The 22443-nt window shown below is 40.2% G+C and overlaps 1 protein-coding gene across 2 annotated transcripts in view; it reads left to right on the top strand.

Moving 5' to 3' along the window:
• Window positions 1–22443, top strand: part of Polr3B (RNA polymerase III subunit RpIII128) — a 527342-nt gene that overhangs the window by 441817 nt on the left and 63082 nt on the right. For both annotated transcript variants that reach the window (XM_090375599.1, XM_090375592.1), the window contains one exon: window positions 4675–4780. In XM_090375599.1, coding sequence (XP_090231725.1) covers window positions 4675–4780 — 106 coding nt within the window. The remainder of the gene's footprint in view (window positions 1–4674; window positions 4781–22443) is intronic.

The following is a 22443-nucleotide window of genomic DNA, read 5'->3' as shown; positions in this document are numbered from 1 at the left end:
GTTCAGTTTGAGATCCCTCATGTTCTTCGTGTTGCTCTGCTATTTTAGGGTTGTCGGTCACTGGCAGGGTTGTGTTTACAGCCGATTTCCTCGATTTACCCTCCATTTTGAGCAGATACGAATTGGCGAGTTCACTGCGGATGAGCGAGTGGCGAGACAGTCTCACAGAACGAGCTCAGAAAATGAGTGCAGATGATACCCACTGCAAGTTAGTAGGTGAATCAACTTAAGAAGTGCTACACAAGAACAGTTACCACCAATAGGATTTACGTGCTGTTGTCACGTGCTATTTGCCCTGGGATGACATCCATATGGTCATTATAATGGTATTAAGTTACACCAGTGCTTGCAATATTATTTATGTCAAGTGGCACAATTCTAATTTCTGCCGAAATTGTGGGGCCAAAATCAGCCGTTCACATCCAGTATCAGCGCCCTAATTTAAATAGCCGACTGGGCTAGGTGAGTAAAGTGCCTGCCTGGCAACCCGAAGGTCGCGGCTCAAATCCCTCCTCGGGCTTGAATCAGAGTACTGCAAAAACCTTGGGAGGTGTATTATAGCCACAGAAGCCGATGCGCCAACAACTAACTAGGGTTAAACGAGGCAGTCAGCGATTCCTGAGTTAGGCCTAACAATATTACAAAGGTAATAAACTAATATCAACAGTTTACAAAATCTATTAAAATTTATAGCCAGTTAGAGAAAAACTTACTGACAATTTCTGGACAACAACTGAATTAAATAAAGCACAATGAATACATTAGGATATTAAATGAAGTGCAGCATACTAAAACATCAACCGTACTCACTTATTCGAAGTAGTGCAATGTCATGGCAACTCGTCGCGAAGGTATTCACAATATGAAATGTAACTTAAACGATGCTGCTATTGCTAATCTATAATTGGCTGTGTATAAATGATGCAAGTGCACTAAGATATACATAGTCTAACTCTATCACAGCTTGAGGCATAAGCCCTTAATGCATTAGCAAGCCATAATTAAGAGAGCTTCCTTGGACTCCGAGGAGGTCCCCCCATGACTGGAGGTGCTCAAATGTATCACCAAGTCACAAAGGGGTTCAAAGGGTGACAGAAGTAACTATAGACCTTTTAGTTTAACTTGTGTTCCGGGGAAAATAATGGAATCACTGGTTAAAAATGCATTTCAGGACCATCTAGACAAGACTGCAGTAATAGTTAAGCCACAGCATGGGTTTGTTAAAGGGAAGTCTTGTTTGACCAATTTGATTCGATATTATTATGTGGACACAAAGGAACTGAATGTCAAAAATACCTTTGTTATTATTATTATCATCATCATCATCATCATTAGTCATATAGTGCAAGGCAGCCTGAGGCTTATGCTGCACCAGCCAAAAAAAAAATTGTGAATTACGCTGAGGGAGAGAACAAGAGACAGAAGTAGAAGGAAATCATCAAGAAAGAGAAGAATGATGATATCCAGCTCAGGACCCTGGGTGTGCTAAGCCCATACTCACCAGATGTGAGCCCCTGGGGTTAATCATATACAGTGAAACTTCCCTTTAACGGACAGCCATGGGGAACGAGAAGTTGTCTGTTAGAGAGAAGTGTCCGCTAACAAGAAGTCTGAGGGAGAAAAAAAAAAGAAAGAAAGAAAAATCGTTAAACGTTTAATGTAAAATTAAATTAAATTATATACAGATTTTGCACAATGTTTTTGTAATTAATATACATACAATTGTGCTATGCATATTATGACTTTATCTTAAGAAAAATACATACAGTAATCACTTATTTTCTTCTGCACCTTCTTCCGGCTGATAATTTTGTTTTCAACATTTGTTTGGAGTGAAGAAACCATCGAAAGTCCTTCAGTATCTTCTTCAGTGGCGAAAAACATTTTTAAACGATTGATTTGTATGAGCGCTTCTTCTATTTTCATCGGTGGTTCGTCGTTAATATGTTCTTCGACAGAATGACCTCCTTCCATTTCTTCATCCTCATGAGGAACTTCTTGAAAAATATCGATGATAATGTCATTGATATCTAGAGCACCATCTTCTGTAGTGAGGTTCGAGTCTATATCTTTGTAGCCAAGGTCACTTGTAGCAGAAGTATCGTACATTATCAATAGATGTTGAAGTTCTTGTTCTTCTTGGTGCTCCACATTGCTGTTCACAACTTCAATTTTTGCATTTGAGAAGCCAGACTTTACAAAACAGTCCACGACATTTTGTTTTCTAATTGCGTTTACTGAAGAGGAAATCCATTGAGTCACATCTAGGATGCTGAGTTTCTTTGCAAGGTCACTCGCACATGTTACATCATTCAAGTTTGCAATGAGTTGTCTTAAAACACGTTTTCTGTAGTGAAATTTAAAATTTTTTATTATCCCTTGACCCAAGAGCTGACACTCTTCAGATGTGTTTGGTGGCAGAAAAACGATTTGAATGTTGGACTATTCAATGTGCGGGTGAGATGCAGCATTATCCATGAAAAGAATAATTTTTCTGTTTTGACAAATCATGTTTTGGTTAAAGTGACTTATCCATTCGCTCATGATATCTCGTGTCATCCACGCTTTTTTATTAGACTTCCAGTCAACATTCAAAAGATTCAACTTTATGCCCTTGAAACAATGAGGATTTTGTGGTTTTCTTATAACAAGAGGTTGTTCAAAGTCTCCCAGCATATTTGTACACAATAGTACAGTCAAGCGTTCCTTATAAATTTTTCCGCCCTGGCACTTTTCGTTTTTTAGGCTCATTGTTTTTTCAGGAAGAGCTTTAAAAAACAACCCTGTTTCGTCACAGTTGTAAATATCCTTAGCTTCAAAATCACGACATAAATCTTCCAATTTGACGGTCCACTCTGTTACAACCCCAGTATCAACAGATCCACCTTCACCACTTATGGTTTTCCAAGAAATTTTATGCCGAGTTTTGAACTTGTCTAGCCATCCCACAGAAGCTTTGAACTCATTTACTCCCATAGATTTCGCAACCTCCAAAGCCTTTTCCCTAATAATAGGCCCATTAATGGGAATTTTTTTAGCATGTTCGCGACAAAACCACTCATACGTAACATTGTCAATTTGAAGTCCAACAGTTTTCAGGAATGATTTTTGAACCTGATCATTTCTGTGTTGATCTAAATGAAACAGTGCAGATTGTCTGTCCGCATCCGTTACAGAGAATGTCTGCTAGACAGAAGCTGAAAACACGTTAAAACCAATAGAGGAGAGTTGGGGAATTTGAAAATGTCCATTGTAGAGAGATGTCCGTTAAAGAGAGGTGTCCGTTAGAAGTTTCACTGTACTTGGATTTCAGAAAGGCTTTTGATACTGTTGCACATGGAAGACTGATGTGCAAATTGTTGAGGTATGGCATCAATGGTAAGTTGCTACAATGGATATAGGGATGATTGAGTGGGAGATGACAGAAAGAGTGGTAATCAATGGACACTGCTTTTTGTGGATAAATGTTATTAGTGGAGTTTCCCAGGGTTCGGTGTTGGGCCCATTGTTGCTTTGTATATTTATCAATGATATTAATGAAGGTATATCAGGTTTAAGGTCCAAGTTTGCAGATGATACAAAGGTTGGCAGGGTTGTTAACGACAGTAAAGACAGTATGCTACTCCAACTGGATCTAGATAAGTTGGGCAAATGGGCTGAAAAGTGTCAACTGAAGTTTAACATTGACAAATGTTAAACTTCAAATGGAAAGTACTGCATATGGATAGCAATAACCCAAGAGAAACGTACCAACTATGTGATACTACACTCAGGGAAGTAGAAAGTGAAAAATACCTCGTGGTAATTGTGCAGTCAATTATGAAGTTTGCAGAGGGGCTGCCAGGGAAGGTCATGGAGTCTTATCAATGATATATAGGAATTTTGCTAGCAGGGACAGGGAGGTGATTATCCTGTTATACAATGCACTGGTCAGGCCACACCTGGAGTACTGTGTACAGGTCTGGAGGCCTCATTTTAGCAAGGATGTAGATTTGCTAGAATGAGTACAAAGAAGGGCAACAAGATTGGTGAGGGGAACAAAGGAGTGCTTTTACCATGAAAGGCTTAAGTTCTGCACATTGCCTGGAGAATAGGCACCTGCAAGGTGATCTGATTGAGGTGTATAAGTCCTTGAATGGGTTGAGCAAGCTGGATGCTGATGGGAATCTTCCTCTTGCTCAGATTAAGAACCTGAGGGGGCACAGATTCAAATTGAGGAAAGACAGTTGTAGAATAGATGTGCAGAAATTTGCCTTTAGCCAGCGGGTAGTTGATTGGTGGAACAGACTTCCATCTTTTGTTGTGGAAGTTGATAGCCTAAATAAATTTAAGGCTGAGCTGGACAGGCATTTGGAACAAATGGAGGGGTGAAATGGGAGTTTTTTTTTTTTTTGGCTGATGCTCTATAAGCTTGCTTTCTTGCATCGTATGCTGCTACTAATGTTAATGTATTTATTTATTGATTTCGTCCTTCTTTGTATAAATAGTTTATCATTTTGTTTATTGATTTTTAGTATATTCATCTTTTAGTTTATGTATAATAATTTATTGGTTTTCCTGTGTTTTAATTATTTTATTAAATTCTATTGTATTTTATCTTAATTGTTTCTTCGGTTGCTGCAATATTTATTTTAACATATCTTTATTTACTGCTCTTTTTCTGATCTGTTTTAGATTATGAACCCTCATGGATTTCCTTCTCGTATGACAGTTGGCAAGTTAATAGAGCTGCTAGCTGGAAAAGCTGGGGTTGTTTGTGGGAAGCACCATTATGGTACAGGTAAGATTAGCTTAAGTAACATTCTATTGATTTTTTTTCTTTCTGTTTTAAAGAGGGATCAATAATTGAAATAAAAGATAATATATATAACATAAACGAAACAAAATGTAATATTAACTATTTTTATAAAGGTTCTAAATATGCAATGTTATTTGCCATCCATTTGGAAAAGATTAGTTTCAAATCTCAAATATTCAAAAAATTTATTGAAACATTTTCAGACAGAACTGAATTAGTTGGTCTTAGGTGGAGGTAGGGATTTGCCTTCAGGTGTTTTTTTTTTTGTTTTTTTTTTAATAATGTGTTTTGAGTATTACTGAAGTATTTATTTTCAAATCTGATTTCAGAATTCCTAAAGACCTGAGTTACTGTGGTAATAATTCAAAACAACTCAAAAACCAACAAGATAATTGGGAGCAAAAGTATAATGAGAGTGGGAACAATCTACAGGCCAGGTAATTGTGAAGATTATGATGAGAGCCTCTGCAAATGGAATAGGCAAGTAAGCGTGAACATCTTATTATGGGTGATTTTAATTTGCCTCTCATTGATTGGAGCAAATGGAAGGAAACTCGACATGGGGGACAAAATTTTTGAATCAGCTAGAAGGGTGTTATTTGTATCATGATGTCAGGGAAAAGAATATTCTAGACCTGATTATTACCCATGAACCAGATGACATAATAGGACTGACACTGCAGGAATCAGTAGCAGGAAGTGCTCATGGAGTTCTATGGTGGATGATGAAGTGAGCAGTAGTAGTAGTAGTGAAAGGCAAAGGAACGGGTTATAATTTCAGGAAAGGAAATTACAATGGCTTAAGGTGCTACATGGCCTCTATTAACTGGGTGGATATATCACAGAAAGCGAATACAATTGAATTATGGTATACCTTTAAAATATTAATCACAGAAGCCTTGAATGCATATATACCATTAATAAAATTCTCCACAAGGAGGATTCCAAGTTGGATGAATAACGAAGTTGCCAGATTAGTTGAGTAGAAAAAGACGAATTACAGATAAATTTGTGCCTGTTATAACAGGTATAAATTGATCTGTTATAGTGCCACAGAGAAGGTTAGCTGGCAGAGGCAGATTATGAGAAATTGCTGGCAAAGAATGCAAAGTTTTGAGGATAAGGAATTCTTCACATTTATAAATGCAAAGAGGAGAAGGACAAATCAGATCGGATCCTTATGTAATGGATGTGGGATTGTATTAGATACCCCAGCTAATGTTTCAGATGAACTCAACAGTTACCTTGCATCAATATCTACAGAAGAAAAACCCTTTATGTCAATGAGAAATTATGGGAGTGAACATATTAATTAATATGTAATTAATGATATTGAGATTTTACCTGATTATTTAATGAAAAAAACGAGACTACAGGTGAGTAAGGCTCCTGGGGTTGGTGGCATACACTATAATTTTAAGGAGGTGGCAAGTGAGTGCAATGAACCATTAAGACTAATTATGAGAGCATCACTGGACTCAGGAGAGATTCTATTGGATTGGAAAAGTGCCAATGTATTGCAAATTCATAAAGGTGGTTCTAAGATAGTACAGGCAACCCCCGTATAACACGGTACTTCTACAACACAGTTTCACTCTAACATGATTGATAAATTGCGGATAGCCTTGCACAACACGGTACTTACATACCACAGTTAGAGAATGGTGGCAAACCTCGCATAACATGGTATTTTTGAGATTTTGTGCAGAGAAAACCCTGCTATTATGTTGGATGTAATCTTTCAACAATTTCATTATTGTTTGTGAATCTGCACTGTTGACTCGCTAGTTGTCATGCAAAAAAAAAAAAAAAAGAAGGCCAATCCCTTTATTTTATTTTGTTGGGAAATCCCCTTATGAGATTCTATGCTATTCAACTTGTGCTTGTTTGAGACCATAAAAAATTCTGACTTCAAAGCTTGCAATTAGTGACTTAAGTTTTTGCAAGGTTATTTTGGTTTTCATTTGATCGTTTATAAAATTTTCCAGGTATCTATTACTAAACTTTGTTCTTAAGAACCTTATTGGAATAATTTATTTGTTTTGAATTAAATTCCAGCCACAAATTATGCCATAGGAACTTAGGCATAATTTGGGAACTACTGATTTATTTTTTAGGCTCCAGGTGTCAAGCGTTCCGTGCCCAAGTGAATCTAGTGCATTTCTGAAAGTGTTTTCTAAAAGAGCATTTAAGCAAACAGTTTCTATTTTTAGTTTCAAACACCGTTTTCTTCATTTTTATATCTGAGTAGGTCTTTTGCACTACAAGAAGTAGGCAGAGGCCCAGAAAGGAAATCCACCTTTCTGTTTATTTTTCTATTAGTACTAACTTACTAACTCAGCCGCTTGGTCACCTTGTGGCACTGCTCCTGCCTCCCCGTGGCATGGCGGGGACGGAAACCTGGGTCGTAAAGCAAACCCCCAAGACCAAAAGGAGCAAAACATGGATTTCGATAACTATCTCCTGATCCAGACAGCAAATCCTAATTCAATGGATTTGCACTAACCTGATGATGACCCAACCAACAGAAAGAGACTGAAGACAGATGCTTGCAGAGTAGAACATCCAAGTTTCCTGATCTTGCATTCTTTAACAAATCAAGCCATAGGCAATCTATCGCCACTTCCCATACAGAAATTTCTGGAAAGTGTAGCAGGTTTCCCCAAAAATGGTGAGACGCCTTAAATCTGGCGACCTATTGGTTGAGACCACCAGTTCCAAATACTCTGAGCCCCTTCTGAAACTCTCCACATTCGGTGGAATTCCAGTCAAGGTGTCACCACATGCTACACTCAATACCTCCAAAGGTGTCATCTCAGAATGTGGCTTAATGAATGTCTCAGAGGAGGAAATTGTAAATGAATTGCAAGATCAGAAGGTCACACAGGCCAAAAGAATTATGCTGAAGAAAGATGGCAAACTTATCCCAACTTGCAGCATCATACTGACATTTAGTTCACCAAACCTACCTTCATCAGTGAAAGCAGGGTATCTGAACTGCCGCATTCACTCGTATATTCCAAATCCATTAAGATGTTATAAATGTCAGAAATTCGGACACTCTCAAACAGTCTGTCGAGGTGATGCTGTATGCCCTAACTGTGGCTTGAAGGAGATGCCCAAGCTGATTGTAAATCACAGTCCTCACTCATTTAATGTCCTCATTTAAAGACTGTCCACACAAAGACAAGAAAGCCACCTGCGCTAACTGTAAGGCAATGAAAATGGAACACGCACATTCAATTAAATGATCCCAACTGCCCAGTTTATCTTAATGCCAAAAGCATATACCAAAATAGAATCGACTATGGGGAAAAGAAATAAAGAGTATAATACAGCAATGATTAAGATAATCCAGACTAGCGTGCAACGAGCCAAAATAGTGTTAGATCAAATCTGAGTCGGGGCCAATGAGGAAGACACTGATGTAATCATATTGCAGGAGCCATGCGTTCGTGCAAAGCGGGTGGTGGGATATCTGCTGCAAAGCGGGTGGTGGGATATCTGCTGCAATATAAGGCGATCCATACAGAAGAGGACACCCCCATGGGTAGCGATCCTAGTCAAAAACACCAATATCACTGCAACAAAAATAACTCAGAACTATCTGATAGGATCTCAGTTTGCTGTACTGAACCAACTGCACCAGCTGCCAACATTCTGCGAAGCCACCACCAACATCACCCTAGCAAACAGGAACCTGGCGAACCATGTGACTTACTGTAGGGTGGAGGATGCTTCGACCACCTCGGACCATCGAGTCATTACCTGCAAAGTAACAAGAACATTGCCAAGAACAACCGAAGATATACAAAACACGCCACAGATAAACAGTTTCCAAGGCAGATTGGCCCCAATACGAAGAGCTATTAACTACAGTGGTTAACAACAAACCTCCATTCCTGGAGGCTCCGGGTGCCAAGTGTTCTGTGGCCAAGCAATTCTAGTGCGTCTTCAAAAGCGTTTTCTCTAAAGAGCATTTCAGTGAAATAGATTCTGTTTTTTTGTTTCAACAACCATTTTTCTTGATTTCTCTATCAAAGTAGCTCTTTCGCACTACAAGAAGTAGGCAAACGCCTAGAAAGGAAAACCACCTTTCTGTTTGTTTTTTTTTTTTTTCCCTAGTAGTACTAACTTACTAACTCAGCCGCTTGGTCACCTTGTGGCACTGCTCCTCCCTCCCCGTGGCGGGGCCGGAAACCTGGGTGGTAAAGCAAACTCCCAGGGCCAAAAGGAGCAAAACATGGATTTTGAAAACTTCCCACCGATTCAGACAGCAAATCCAAATTCAACGGATTTCTACCAACCGAAGGATGACAATACCACTCAAAAGAGACTGAAGACAGATGCTTCCCTTATATAACATCCAGATCCACGTTTCCTGATTGTGCATTCCTTAAAGAATCAGGCCCGAGGCAATCTATCGCTGTCCCTCATACAAAAATGTCTGGAAAATGTAGCAGGTTCCATAAAAATGGTGTGCCATCTCAAATCTGGAAATCTATTAGTTGAAACTACAAGCTCTAAACACTCAGAGTACCTGCTCAAACTCACAACATTCAGCAGAATTCTGGTTAAGGTGCCACCACATGTTACCCTCAATACTTCTGAGGGTGTCATCACAGAATGAGACCTAATGAATGTCTCAGAAGAGGAAATTTTCAATGAAATGCGAGTCACACAAGCGAAGAGAATTATGAAGAAGAAATACAGCGAACTCATTCCAACTTACAGCATATTACTGACATTTAGCTCACCAAACCACCTTTATCAGTGAAAGCTGCGTATTTGAACTGCCGCATTCGCCCGTATATCCCAAACCCATTAAGGTACTATAAATGTCAGAATTTTGGACACTCCCAAACAGTCTGTCAAGGTGATGTAGTATGCCCTAACTGTGGATCGAAGGAACATGCCTAAGCTGATTGTAAATCGCAGTCCTCACTTTGCACTAATTGTAAAGTTAACCATCCAGACTTCTCTAAAACATGTGATCAGTGGAAATATGAAAAAAAAATACAAGATGGAAAAGAAAGTTACTCTTTCCGAAGCCAGAAAACAATTACAACAACAGATGCCGATGCCAAGACATACACATGCCGATGCTGCTCAAAAATTTCATTCAGTATCAGTTCAAACAGATACATCAATCCTGCCAAGCATCTCTATTTCTGAATAAGCTCGAACTTTACTCTCCTCTGTACCTCAGTCCTCAAAGCAACAGACGTTAAATAGATCTAGTAACACACCAGTCACGATACCACCTGTTACTCATACAACTCCTGTAAGATCGAGTCAAAGAGAAATTCCAGTAACAAGCAGCATGCTGAATCCTTCCTTATGGACACAAATGATACTTGCACTCAAGCAGAAACGGAAACCATTCTAGATATTCATCGAGAAGGCGAAATAGATGCCAGACCAATATTTTCAGAGAGAGAAAATAAAAATTGACCGACTGAAACAGACTTCCAAAAAGCAGACAGACACAGCTTCTTCACTTAAATCCAAACAATGAAAAACATCGTCCAATGGAACTGCAGAGGCTTTCGCAGCAATATCAATGACATCCACGAGATAATTATGCATTATAAACCAATTGGAATCGGTTTACAAGAGATATATTTAATACCTCAGGTGTCTACCTCGTTAAAAAATTATACAATCTTTCGGTAAGACAGACCTGCTGCTACTAATGCTCACGGGGGGGGGGGGGAGCTGTTATTTATTTGGTTTTTAGCAGCATTAGCAACTAAGGCCATATTACTCCGTGAATATGCGGTGGTCATTCACTGACCTTTCCGTATTTGGTGGTGACGGGCTCGAACCCCGGTCTAATCAAGAAGCGTGTGCTATGCACTGCTGCTTCTTCCCACCAGGCTACGGGAAGGAAGCGCGGGGGGAGCCATACTTATAGATGCAAGAGTACCCTGCAAATGCATTCATTTGCACACTACTATTGAAGTTATTACCACACGAATAGCGATTGCTGTTACCCTAGCACTTGCTTCAATCTACCTGCCACCCAGTCACCCTTGTACCCTACATGAACTTGAAGATCTCATTCAGCACTTGCCAACTCCTTTCTGTTTATTGGGTGACTTCAATGGACACCATCCATTGTGGGGTTCCCCCAGTACAGATAGACGAGGACAAATAATTGAAATGTTTATCGACAGATAAAATCTAACCCTATTAAATACTGGCTCACCAACTTACTTCCACCTCCCAACCAGAACAGTCTCTTCATAGATCTCTTTATCTGCTCTCTAATCCTTGACCCTAGTATCGAGTGGACAGCTCTGGATGATCCGCTCAACAGATCACTACCCTATAATATGTAAAATTGAAACCTCACACTGTATACCAACAGAAACCCACACAAAATGGAAATTTTCAAAGGCAGATTGGGCAAAGTACACCTCTCACGTATTGTGTGACAATCAGATCATCAAATCTCATCCAATTGACACAGTTGCAAATTATATTACAAAACAGATTCTAGCAGCTGCATCCACTGCGATCCCACAGTCACAGTCAAGCATTCGTAGAACCACCAATTATTGGTGGAACGAGGACTGTAATAATGTAAAAAAAAAGAAAAAAAACTGTGCATGGAATTTATTTCGCAAACGCCCTACCACCGCCAATCTTATAAATTACAAGAAAATTAGAGGCAAAGCCTGTCATATTAGGAAGCAAGAAAAAAGATACTCTTGAGTTTGATTCGCATCTGCTATTAATAAAATTACCGATGTAAGAATTATCTGGAGAAGAATAAGGCAATTAAATGGAAATTTTCCTCCCTTGTCGTCCCCACTTTTCACCTGGAATGGACAGGAGCTATCTAGCCCTGCAGAGATTGCAAATGTACTAGGGACGGTATTTTCACAGTTGTCTGACTCTACGGCATGTGATCCATCATTTCAAAGGATTAAAGGTTTAGCAGAAAATCCCGTCTGAAATTTAGAACTACATCCTCTTTACCTTACAATAAACCACTTACTTTGATAGAACTTCAAGAGGCCTTACCCACCCCTAAGAACAGGCTGTAGGCCCGGATGGAATATGCTACATAATGCTACAACATTAAAGACAATAAATCATTATCTTCGTTGCTGACCTTCTACAATCGCATCTTCATGGAGCATTCCTTCCCCAGCTCCTGGCGTCACACGTTTGTACTGGCGATACCGAAACCAGGGAAAGCTCATTCTATTCCAAATAATTACAGACCCATTTCGCTCACCAGCTGCTTAAATAAAACCATAGAAAAATGATACACTGTCGACTAACACAGTATCTTGATTCCCAAAATATGATCTCTGACAATCAATTCGGTTTCAGAAAACACCGATCATCCCTGGATCTCATGATCTAAGCAGAAACACATCAGGAATGCGTTTATCCAAAATAAGCATCCTTATGTCTCGACATAGAGAAGGCCTTTGACACCACTTGGCAGTTTGGCATCCTGAGAGACCTTCATTCTCTGAACCTGAGAGGACACTTACTGTATTTTATACAGAATTTCTTACAGCACAGGACCTTTCAAGTTCGGAATCGGCAAGTCCTTTCGCAAACATATATACAAGAAGGAGTCCCTCATGGCTCTGTACTCATTGCACCCTTTTTTTGCAATAAGAATAAATCAGATGACCAAAAATATTCCCAACACTGTAAATTCATACCTTTATATGCCGATGATCTGACTGTCTCTTGCAGTTCGCAAAACATGAGCTTTATTGAAAGGCAACTGCAAACCTCAATTAATAATATTGAGCTATGGATGAGACAGAACGGTTACCGACTATCGTATCAGAAATCAAAAGTCATTCACTTTTGCAATAAACGAAAGATGCATCCAGATCCTGAAATACACTTAAGAAACCAACCTGTCATTGTTGTGAACAGTGTTCATCTTCTTGTGGTTTTTGACAATAAATTGAACTTTTCAGAACACATTAAACATCTACAGACTGTTTGCCAGAAAAAAATGAACTTACTAAGAGTTATCTCTTCTACATCATGGGGTGCAGATCTTTACACCTTACTTCACTTGTACAGAGCCCTAATCAGATCTTGTCTCAATTATGATGTCCCAGTGTGTGATTCTGCTAGGGAAAGTGTGCTAGCACGTCTTGCCCCTATTCAACATTCTGCCCTCAGGATTGCTGTAGGCGCTTATAGAACATCGCCAGTACAAAGTCTTTATATCAAAGCACATGAACCTCCGCTTGGCCTCAGGAGAAAGATGTTTCTTCTGAACTATGCAGCCAAAATTCAACAAAAGTCTACCTATTCTTCCCATTAGGCCAGTACTTAATGATCCACAGTTCACAATGTACAACAGAAATAAACCTAGAGTAGCTCAGCCCACTGGCATCAGATTGCAGGCTTTATCACAAACTTGGAATATACATCTGGACAAAATCCTCAAAGATCCAAACAGTTTAGATCGGTGTTTCCCAACGTGGGTCCCACGCCCCACATGGGGGAAATTTGATTGTTCAGGGGGGCAATTCAAAAATTGCTCGTCTAGAGTTTAAAACAACCGCCTACTATGACTTAACTTGTATAAAAGAAGAATTGTTGGTAAAATCTCTATTTATTGCTCATACTGCAACTGTCAATCGTACTCTTGAGGCTAGTTATGAAATTTCTTTACTCATTGCTAAATCTGGGAAAAATCATACTATAGGAGAGAATTTAATCAAACCATCAATATCAGCATTTCTTAAAACAGTTCTGGAAAAAGATGACAAAGACGTGAAAGCTATGCCACTCAATAACAATACTGTTAGCAGAAGAATAGATGAAATGAGTGAAGATATTGAAATACAACTTGTTGGAAAGCTGAAAACAGGAAAATTCTCAGTGCAAATGGATGAATCAACTTTGAGAGACAGTGAAGCCGTACTGATAACTTATGTAAGATATATTGATAAAGGTAATTTTTCTGAAGAAATGTTATTCTGTAAATCATTAGAGAGCACCACTACCTCCAAAGATATATATAATAAGCTAAAAAATTACTTAGATGACAATAATATATCAATGAAAAATATAACATCTTGCGCTGCAGATGGTGCTCCTAATATGATGGGCAAGAAAAATGGCTGCTTAAAATTGATGAAAGATGAGAATCCAGAAATGCTTCTTGTGCATTGTGTTATTCATAGGGAAAACTTGTGTCTCTTCAAGCTTTTTTTGTGAAGAACAAAATGAAGACCATGTGAGATTTTTACTTCACACTGAAGTAAGGTGGCTCTCGAAAGGTAACTGCTTGAAAAGATTTATGGAACTATTTGATACTATTAGTGACTTTTTAAGTGACAAACCTAAAATGACGCATCTGTTAACAGTCGATGGTAAAGCATTTGTGAGTTATTTAGCCGATATCTTTGAAAAACTAAATATATTAAATAAACAACTTCAAGGAACAAATAAAACTCTTGTCGATGCAAAAGCGAAGACATTTGGTTTCATTACATTTATTAAATTATGTCAAAAATATATTTTTAAAAAAAGTTTGAACAGTTTCGTTGTCTGCAAAAATGTGAAGTGACTGATACCGCTGTATTTGTTATTGTTGATCATCTGAAAATTCTGTCCGATGATTTAAAAGAAAGGTTTCTTGATTTAAAACAAATTGATTTTCCAACTTGGATGATGCAACTAATGTTAGTGGATTTGTCTGATGTATCAATGCAGTACCAAGAAGAATTCTCAGAAATGCAAAATGATGAGTCAGTTAAAACTTTATTCAATATAAAAGAAGCGATGGCATGACTTTGTGATGAAACAGAAATTAAATACCCAAATTCAACCAACTTTGCAAGAGAGCTATTGTTACCGTTTCCATCTTCATATTTAGCTGAATGTGGATTTAGTTCCATAAATGATTTGTTACTAAAGAAAAGAAATCACGTGATATCACAATGTCTATTATATGTTTTGAAAATTCACTTCCTATTTTTTTCTTAATTTTTCCTAATGATTTCTTCCTAAAACCTAAGTCTCGTGTCCTGAACAAGTTGTAATTAGGCTTCATTTAGGGAATAATTCAATTTTTGAATATAAAAAATATATATATCGGTGTTTCCCAACGTTACATAGGGGCATCAGAATTTTAGAAAGACTTAGGTGGGGCATGGTAAAAAAAAAGGTTGGGAAACACCGGTTTAGATCCTTCTTGGTTTTCTATTAGACCATTCTGTGACAGCTACTCCCTAAAATGGGGAAACATTCACTAGCAAATACCAATATACAGCAACTGCATACTGCTCACACACAAAATTACCCAAATTTTACACAAGTATATACTGATGGATCAAAGTCTGGGAGTGGAGTCGGTGCTGCAGCTGTCTTTCCCTATAACACCATCTCTGTTTCACTTCCCACTGAATGCAGCAGTGATACAGCTGAATTATGTGCCATCAAGCTTGCTTTAGAAAACATTCTCCATTTGTCCATCCCTAAAAGTGTAATATATACTGACTCACAGAGTTCACTTTTTCAGCCTTGCAAAATTCTTCCTCAGCAACGCATCCCTTAATAAAATCTATAAAAACTCTGCTGATGCATATCCATGATCACAAGCAAGTAATCATCTTTGGCTGGATCCCAGTCCACATTTGGATATCAGGGAATGAAAAAGCAGACTATACAGCCAAACATTCATCCAACATAGCATTGTCAGATTAATACGTTCCACTTATGGACTACAGATCCCATATAAGAAATACATGTAAAGAACAATGGACACTTCCATGGCAACCTCAACTGAATAACAAGCTCTGTGAAATAAAACCTGAACCACAGTTACGGGGTCTCTAGTTTTTGTGTAAACAGAAAGGAAGAAGTCATCCTGACCAGAACATGAATCGGACACAGTTAGTTCACTCACATTTTTCTTCTTATGGGAAATGATCCTTCGTGTATGCACTGCAACTCTCTTCTTACAATAAAGCACATTCTTGTTGAATGCACCTTATACATTCAAGCCCGAAAAGCCTCATTCAGTATTCTTCAAAATCTTCAAGAATCTTTGACCCTCTGCCAGCTCATAGGTAATCATGAAAATCCGCTTTTTAAAACAGATACATCTGTATGATTGCTTCTAACTGTTCTTACAGATGCCGTGTGACCATCATCTCTATAGGCACAATATGCCCAAATAGCCCTTGTGCCAGAAATAACCATGCCAATACCATCCCTGGATGCACAGAACAATCCAAACAAACTGCAGAAGGCAACTACTAAACTTATGATTGACATCAGCAATCTATCAGAAAGAAACATCCCCGGCTCGGTGCAGTCCCCTGGTGGACCCGAGACATTGCCATGCTCCGGCAACAAATGAACGAGAGTAGAAGGACTTCCAGAGGGCCCCGAAGAACATGGCCAGCATATGAGGTCCGAGCCCCGAGGCAAAAATAAACAAATCAGAAACAGGTACACTGACGCCATAAAGACAAGTAAAAGTCGCTCTTGGGAGTTCTTGGTCTCCACAGCAGGGAATACTGACCTCTGCTGCATCGTCTACAAGATAACCTCCAATAGGCTGCCTAGGGGGAGGTGATCACTACCACTGACTTGGCAGGGAGACCTTACCATGAACTGGGAGCAGTCGATGAATAACATACTCGACTCAGTATATCAAAAACCAGATATGGCAACCTTGCCAGCTCAGCAACAGACATGTGACAGAAACGATAGCTACAGCAACCAGGCGATTGAGCCCCCTTTTCACTCTGAATGAACTCAGCATGGCCACTAGTAGGATCAGAAATAGAAAATGCCCGGGCCTTGAACTTATTGATGCTTGAAAACAGGATTTTTCCCAACTGCATGGAAAACAGCAAATTTAAAACTAATACTGAAAAATCCTACCAAAAATCCAGAATATCCGAATTCATATCAATGCATTGCACTGCTCCCAGTGGCAAGCAAATTGTTTGAAAGATTATTCCATGCAAGGGTTATAAAACACTATGAAGCAGCAGGCCTACATGCTGGAAACTAGTATGGCTTCAGACCAGGGTCCTCAACTGTGGATGCACTGGGAAACTTGCTAAGGATATTCCATGACTGTAGACGAAAATATCTGCTGCTCATCTCTGTTGACTTTGCTGGGGCATTTGAGTAATTGAAAGCTATTTAACGCAAAGAGGAGTGGAAATCAATGTACACTATGAAAAAATAACAAGAGAGGGCACAGAGGATGTCCACAGGGGTCGGTGTTGGGGCTGCTCTTGTGGACAATGGTCCTTGATGAATTTCTGACAAAGGACCTGGATTCTGTGGGAGCGCACGCCTTTGCGGACGACCTGACATTGACGGTAGAGGTGGGCACCAGGCCCAATTGGAGATGCTGGCAAATCGGGCACTGCAGCAATGGGCATCAAAGAACCAGCTGATTCTTTGAGGTCTTATAAACAATGAGGTCTTATTGTCATATAAGCCCTCATTGATCCTCCTAAAGGGGACTCTACAACTACGATGATCCCTGAAAATTAAAATGCAACAATGTAATCAACAAATTTGTGGGCCAGCTGAAGTATCTGGGTGTTATCCTAGAACCTGACGTTCCAGCCGTATCTGAAATATATAAGAAGAAAAATCAGAGGATACTCCAGACTGGTAACCAGAATCACAAGGAAAGGTTGGGGGCTCAAGAAAAAAACCTTTACTATAAAACAACCTTCCTACCAGCAATCACCTATGCAGCAGTGGTGTGGTATCCAAAAACAACACTGGTAATCAACAAAAGAACACTAGAAATGACCCAAAGGACCATACCGCTACCAACAATGCATGCTTGCAGCACGGTAAGTACCCCAGCATTGCAGGTACTTGCTGGAGCAATCCCCCTGGGCCTGGAGTCTGTTTGTGCGGGGCTATTGTTTTTGCTGGCCAGGGTAGTGGCCGCCACCCACCACGGATACACGATTGACCCGGCGGGCAACCTAAAAAACAAAAAAATTAGGCTACAGATCCACCTTCTAGACCTTTGACAGAGAAGATGGGCAGAGACTACAAAAGGCAAAGAAAAAAAAAGATTTCTACCAGACCTCCGGGAAATATACCCAAAGCAGTCCACCTGGTACTTCCCTGGGTACCATATTATGACATCGCTATTAACTGGACACGGACCCTACAAGGAGAAGCTGTTTAGCTTCGGACTCGTTGACGACCCCCAACTGCATATGTGGGGAGAGCAAAAGCTGGAGCCAAATAGTCTATGATTATCAACACTATGAAGACCTCAGAGGGTTACTAATAACAAAGTTGAGATACCTCCCAAAAGGACTGCAGCACCACTTCCTGGACACTGAGGAGGAATATAGGGCGTTCTCCCAGTATGTGCAAGACTTATTCACCAGGAGAAAAACTCTAATAGCTATCTACAGCAACATACTTAGGGATTGATAAAAATCGCCACGAAATGTGACAGAAAACTGAAACCCCCCGGTGACTAGTACTTTGACAAGAAGAGTGCTGATCACGTGGAATAGAAAAGCAAGGGTGGGGCTTGCCTCATGTGTGACAAAACTGAGAACAAAGAACAGACTAAATGCAGCACAGCTGCAAACAGTCCAATGATGATCTGAAGAGGGCACCCTAGCCCCCTTCACCTATTATTTCCACTTCCTTGGTGGGGACATTCTCTGTTCCCTCCCCTCCTCCTCACCACCCCCTAACTTCTACTCTGGTGGGGCATGTGAATGCCCCACTGAAAACTGGGGCTATCTACTCTATTGGCCCTATATTTCTATCTTCCCCCCCTAGTCTTCAGTCTTCCCCACACATCAAAAACTTAACATGATAAAATTACTTTACACACAAAACTTGGCCTAGCAAACGCAAGTGATATTACCCCTAAGGTAGTGCAGATTTTTTTTTTAGGTTCTAGCCGCCGAAATCCCAGGAAATTAAGTGGCAGGACCTGCAAGAGTGAATCTAAGGCTACTGAGCTCATGGTCTGCCTCCACAGCGCGTAAGTGGAGAAACATTGGGCCTCAGTAATGGCTAAATGACCAGGTGAACAACAGCACAGGACTCTACACGTGAACAATTCCCACACACTTTTAAATCTGGCATTTCTCAGAAAACTGGTTCACCCCCAATGAAAGGAATGCGGAGATGGGAAGAACCCCTTCTGCCGTATGAACACACATACAAATGTTATTCTAAGACTCTTCGAATGAAAAAATGTAAATATCACTTGCTCATCTCTCTTTATATTTAGACAGATGCACAGTTTCTTACTTTTCATTGATTCCCTCTTCACTACTAGTCTGTCTAAATATAAAGAGAGATGAGCAAGTGATATTTACATTTTTTCATTCTTTTCAAACTTATTCTGGGGTTACTACTTTTCAAATGCAGTACCTTTTATTTATCAACTCTCATTTATTTCATTTATCAGCTTTCATTTCAACATCAGTTATCATTTTTGAGTCCGCTTGCCTAATTTATCCAGGTTTTAATGAAGTAGAATACCGTGAATATTGTCATTAACCACTTGGCCCACCTTTCTGTTATTTTTTTATTATTTTTTTTTATATAAACCCCAAACACGAGAGGTATTAGAACCTATAGTACTTAGTACCGTGCTTGGGTTGGAGGTTGAGAAGACGAAAGAAGATATTTGTTGACATTGGACTTGAACTTCGGTAGACGGTAATTTTCAGGAAATACGTATGAAGGAAGAGTGTTCAAGAAAATGGCAGTTGAATGAATAAACGAGGAAGATGAAAAGTTGTTTCTGTGAGTTTGAAGTTGGACAGTAAATGGATGTTGGCTGGTGGCGGCACATGTTCCGACTGTTTTGAAAGAGAGAGTGGGAATTATAGAAGCCAATTCAGAAGCACAGTGCCTATGGAAGTATTGTAGAAAAGGCATGCAGCAGAAACAGTACATCTGTGAGACAGCGAGTGGAGAGACTCTGTGAGACAGCGAGTGGAGAGACTGTGAGACAGCGAGTGGAGAGACTCTGTTAGAGATGAATCATTAATTAACCTAACTGCCCTCTTCTGAATGGAATCAAGAAGCCTGGAGAGGTTTTTGGGGCACCACCCCATACGTGGGAACAATATTCCAGGGCAGGGTGGATTTGCGATTTATACAGAGTGAGCAGCTGTTTGGAAGAAAAGTAACGCCAAGAGCGAAAGAGAAAACCAAGTTTTTTAGATGCAGAGGAAGCAATATTTGTAATGTGCTTGTGCCAAGAGAGATTAGAAGTCAGGGTAATCCCCAAAAGAGACATATCATATTGCCTAGAAATCGGAGTGTCACTAAAGATAAGCATAGGACCAGAAGAATCCTTTTTGCGAGATATAAGACAAGACTGAGTTTTAGAAGTGTTGAAATCAACTAAGTTGTCTTTGCCCCACTGGAGAATTACCTGAAGGTCGGCATTTAAGGAATTGGTAGCAGATTTTCGAGAAGTTGAAGCTGATTGAGCAGGGCAAGGTTTCTCAAAATGTAAAGTGGAATGCAATGTGCTATCATCAGCAAAACTATGGAGAGGATTTCCAGTCAACGGAAGAAAGTCATTAATATACAAGAGGAAGAAGAGAGTGGTGGAAAGAACCGAACCTTTGGGGACACCGGCATTAGTGGAGAAGTTAGAAGACAGAGGGCCATCTACCATCACCTTCAGTGAGCAATCAGAGAGAAAACTGGATAACCAATTACTAAAAACAGTCGGCAAACCATAAGATGGAAGCTTGTTTAGAAGAACTTTAGGCCAGACACGATAAAAAGCCTTTGAGATGTCAAGAGCAACTACTTGTGTTTCACCGAACCTTTCCATTGAATTAGTCCATAAATGGGTAATATAAGCCAGAATATCACCAGTGAATCAACACTGACAGAAACCATACTGGCGATCGTTGATCAGACGGAAGACTTCTAGGTAGTTTAAGAGTTGGTGGTTAATTGATTTCTCCATTACTTTAGAAAGAGTAGAAGTAATTACAATGGGACGATAATTGGATGGGAGGGATTTGTCACCCTTTTTAGGAACTAGCTTGGATATGGGCAAATTTCCAAGCAGAAGGAAAAACACCTTTGGAATAAGAAAGTGAAAAAAGGCGGCGAAGAATAGGAGTAAGTTCAGGAGCACAGGTTTTGAGAACAAGTGGAGAAATACCATCGGGACCTGGAGCTTTCTTAGCATCAAGATTCATCAAAATCCTGACATCCTTTTGATGGAAGACCACGTTAGGCATTGAATGGAGCGTGTTGGGAATGGTGGGAGGTGTTTTACCAAGATCATAATACATGAGCTGGAAGAAAAATGGGATGCTAGCAGGTCAGCTTTATCCTTGGCTGAAGTGGCAACAGAACCTCTAGTTTGGACAGAGGTGGGAGCAGAGATGGGGAAAAGTTGCAGACAATAGCTTTGGCAAGAGACCAGAATGCTTGGCTACCATTAGGGCAAGAAGCAAGTTTTCTACTTTTAGCCTGTTTAAACTCTAGTTTGGACTGATTAATAACTGCTTTACAATTGTTGCGAGCTTTGGTGTAGGCAGAAAATGAAACTGAAGAATTAGAAACAAGCCAATTATGATATGCAACATTCTTCTCTTGAACAGCCTTAGCATATTTATCGGAAAACCAAGGTTTAGATAAAGGACGAGATTTTAAAGTGGAATGTGGGATAAAGGATTCCATTCCTGTAAGAATAATTTCACTGACACGATCCCCCTCGACGTGGGCACCTGTACGTGGTGAGGGGACCTCCCAGTGACGCTGCTGGACTTCCAGACTAGCATCACTGGGATCCAACGCCCACAGCCCAGGTTCCAGGCTTACATCAATGGAATCCGGCGTGTTTGCCGTGCGCTGCGACCCGTGGAAATTCGGAAAGGGGGATCCTGGTGGTTGAGGGGCCCAGCTTCAATACACCACTTTGGCCCCTGCTTCGATAAGACGGGTGGTCCTGGAAGGCCCGGCTAGGATCAATCGGCTAGTAGGCTCACCTGAGAGGGTCAACCGTGTCAATGCCACGCCCCTACCCTCATGGTCCGAGGGACAGGATTCAGCCTGGCAGCGGTGCAGGTATAGTTTCTGGGTAGCCCTGGCGTTTCACTCCCGAGCGCATTTATTGCATGCCGGGTAGTGGGCGTCCCTTTGGGCTCCGTGGTGGGTGGGGAGCCCGGGCACTGAACTACTTCAAAACTTCATGAATCCTGATAAACATATTCCTTCAGGGGCCCCAACCCGGTCCCTATCTGAAAATAATGACGGAGAGGCAGATAGCATTATTGCTACAAAGAGGCAGCGAACCGAACTACCATCAGGGCCTGTCCCAAGGTTCTTAATAATGCATTCCACCAACGAAACACCGATTGGTAAAATGTCACCCTTTTTTATACAAAAAGGGTTGGATGGGTTAGCAGGTACACCCAAGTCAGTTAAGAGGCTCCGTTCTGGGGACCTCTTGATTGAAACAAAAAATGACAGGCAGTCTGAACATCTACTCCGAGTCACATCAATCGGAGGAATACCCATAACAGTGACACCACACTGAACACTAAATTCATTGAGAGGTGTCATTTCGAAGTGGGACCTTCTCGACGTCACCGAGGAGGAAATCTGCTCCGAATTAAAACCACAGGGAGTTACTGCCG

Source organism: Mastigoproctus giganteus, chromosome 1 (genome assembly GCF_048544385.1).
Source record: "Mastigoproctus giganteus isolate SK-2022 chromosome 1, ASM4854438v1, whole genome shotgun sequence".
Lineage (NCBI taxonomy): Eukaryota > Metazoa > Arthropoda > Arachnida > Uropygi > Thelyphonidae > Mastigoproctus > Mastigoproctus giganteus.
This window is presented reverse-complemented; position numbering and strand designations above follow the sequence as displayed.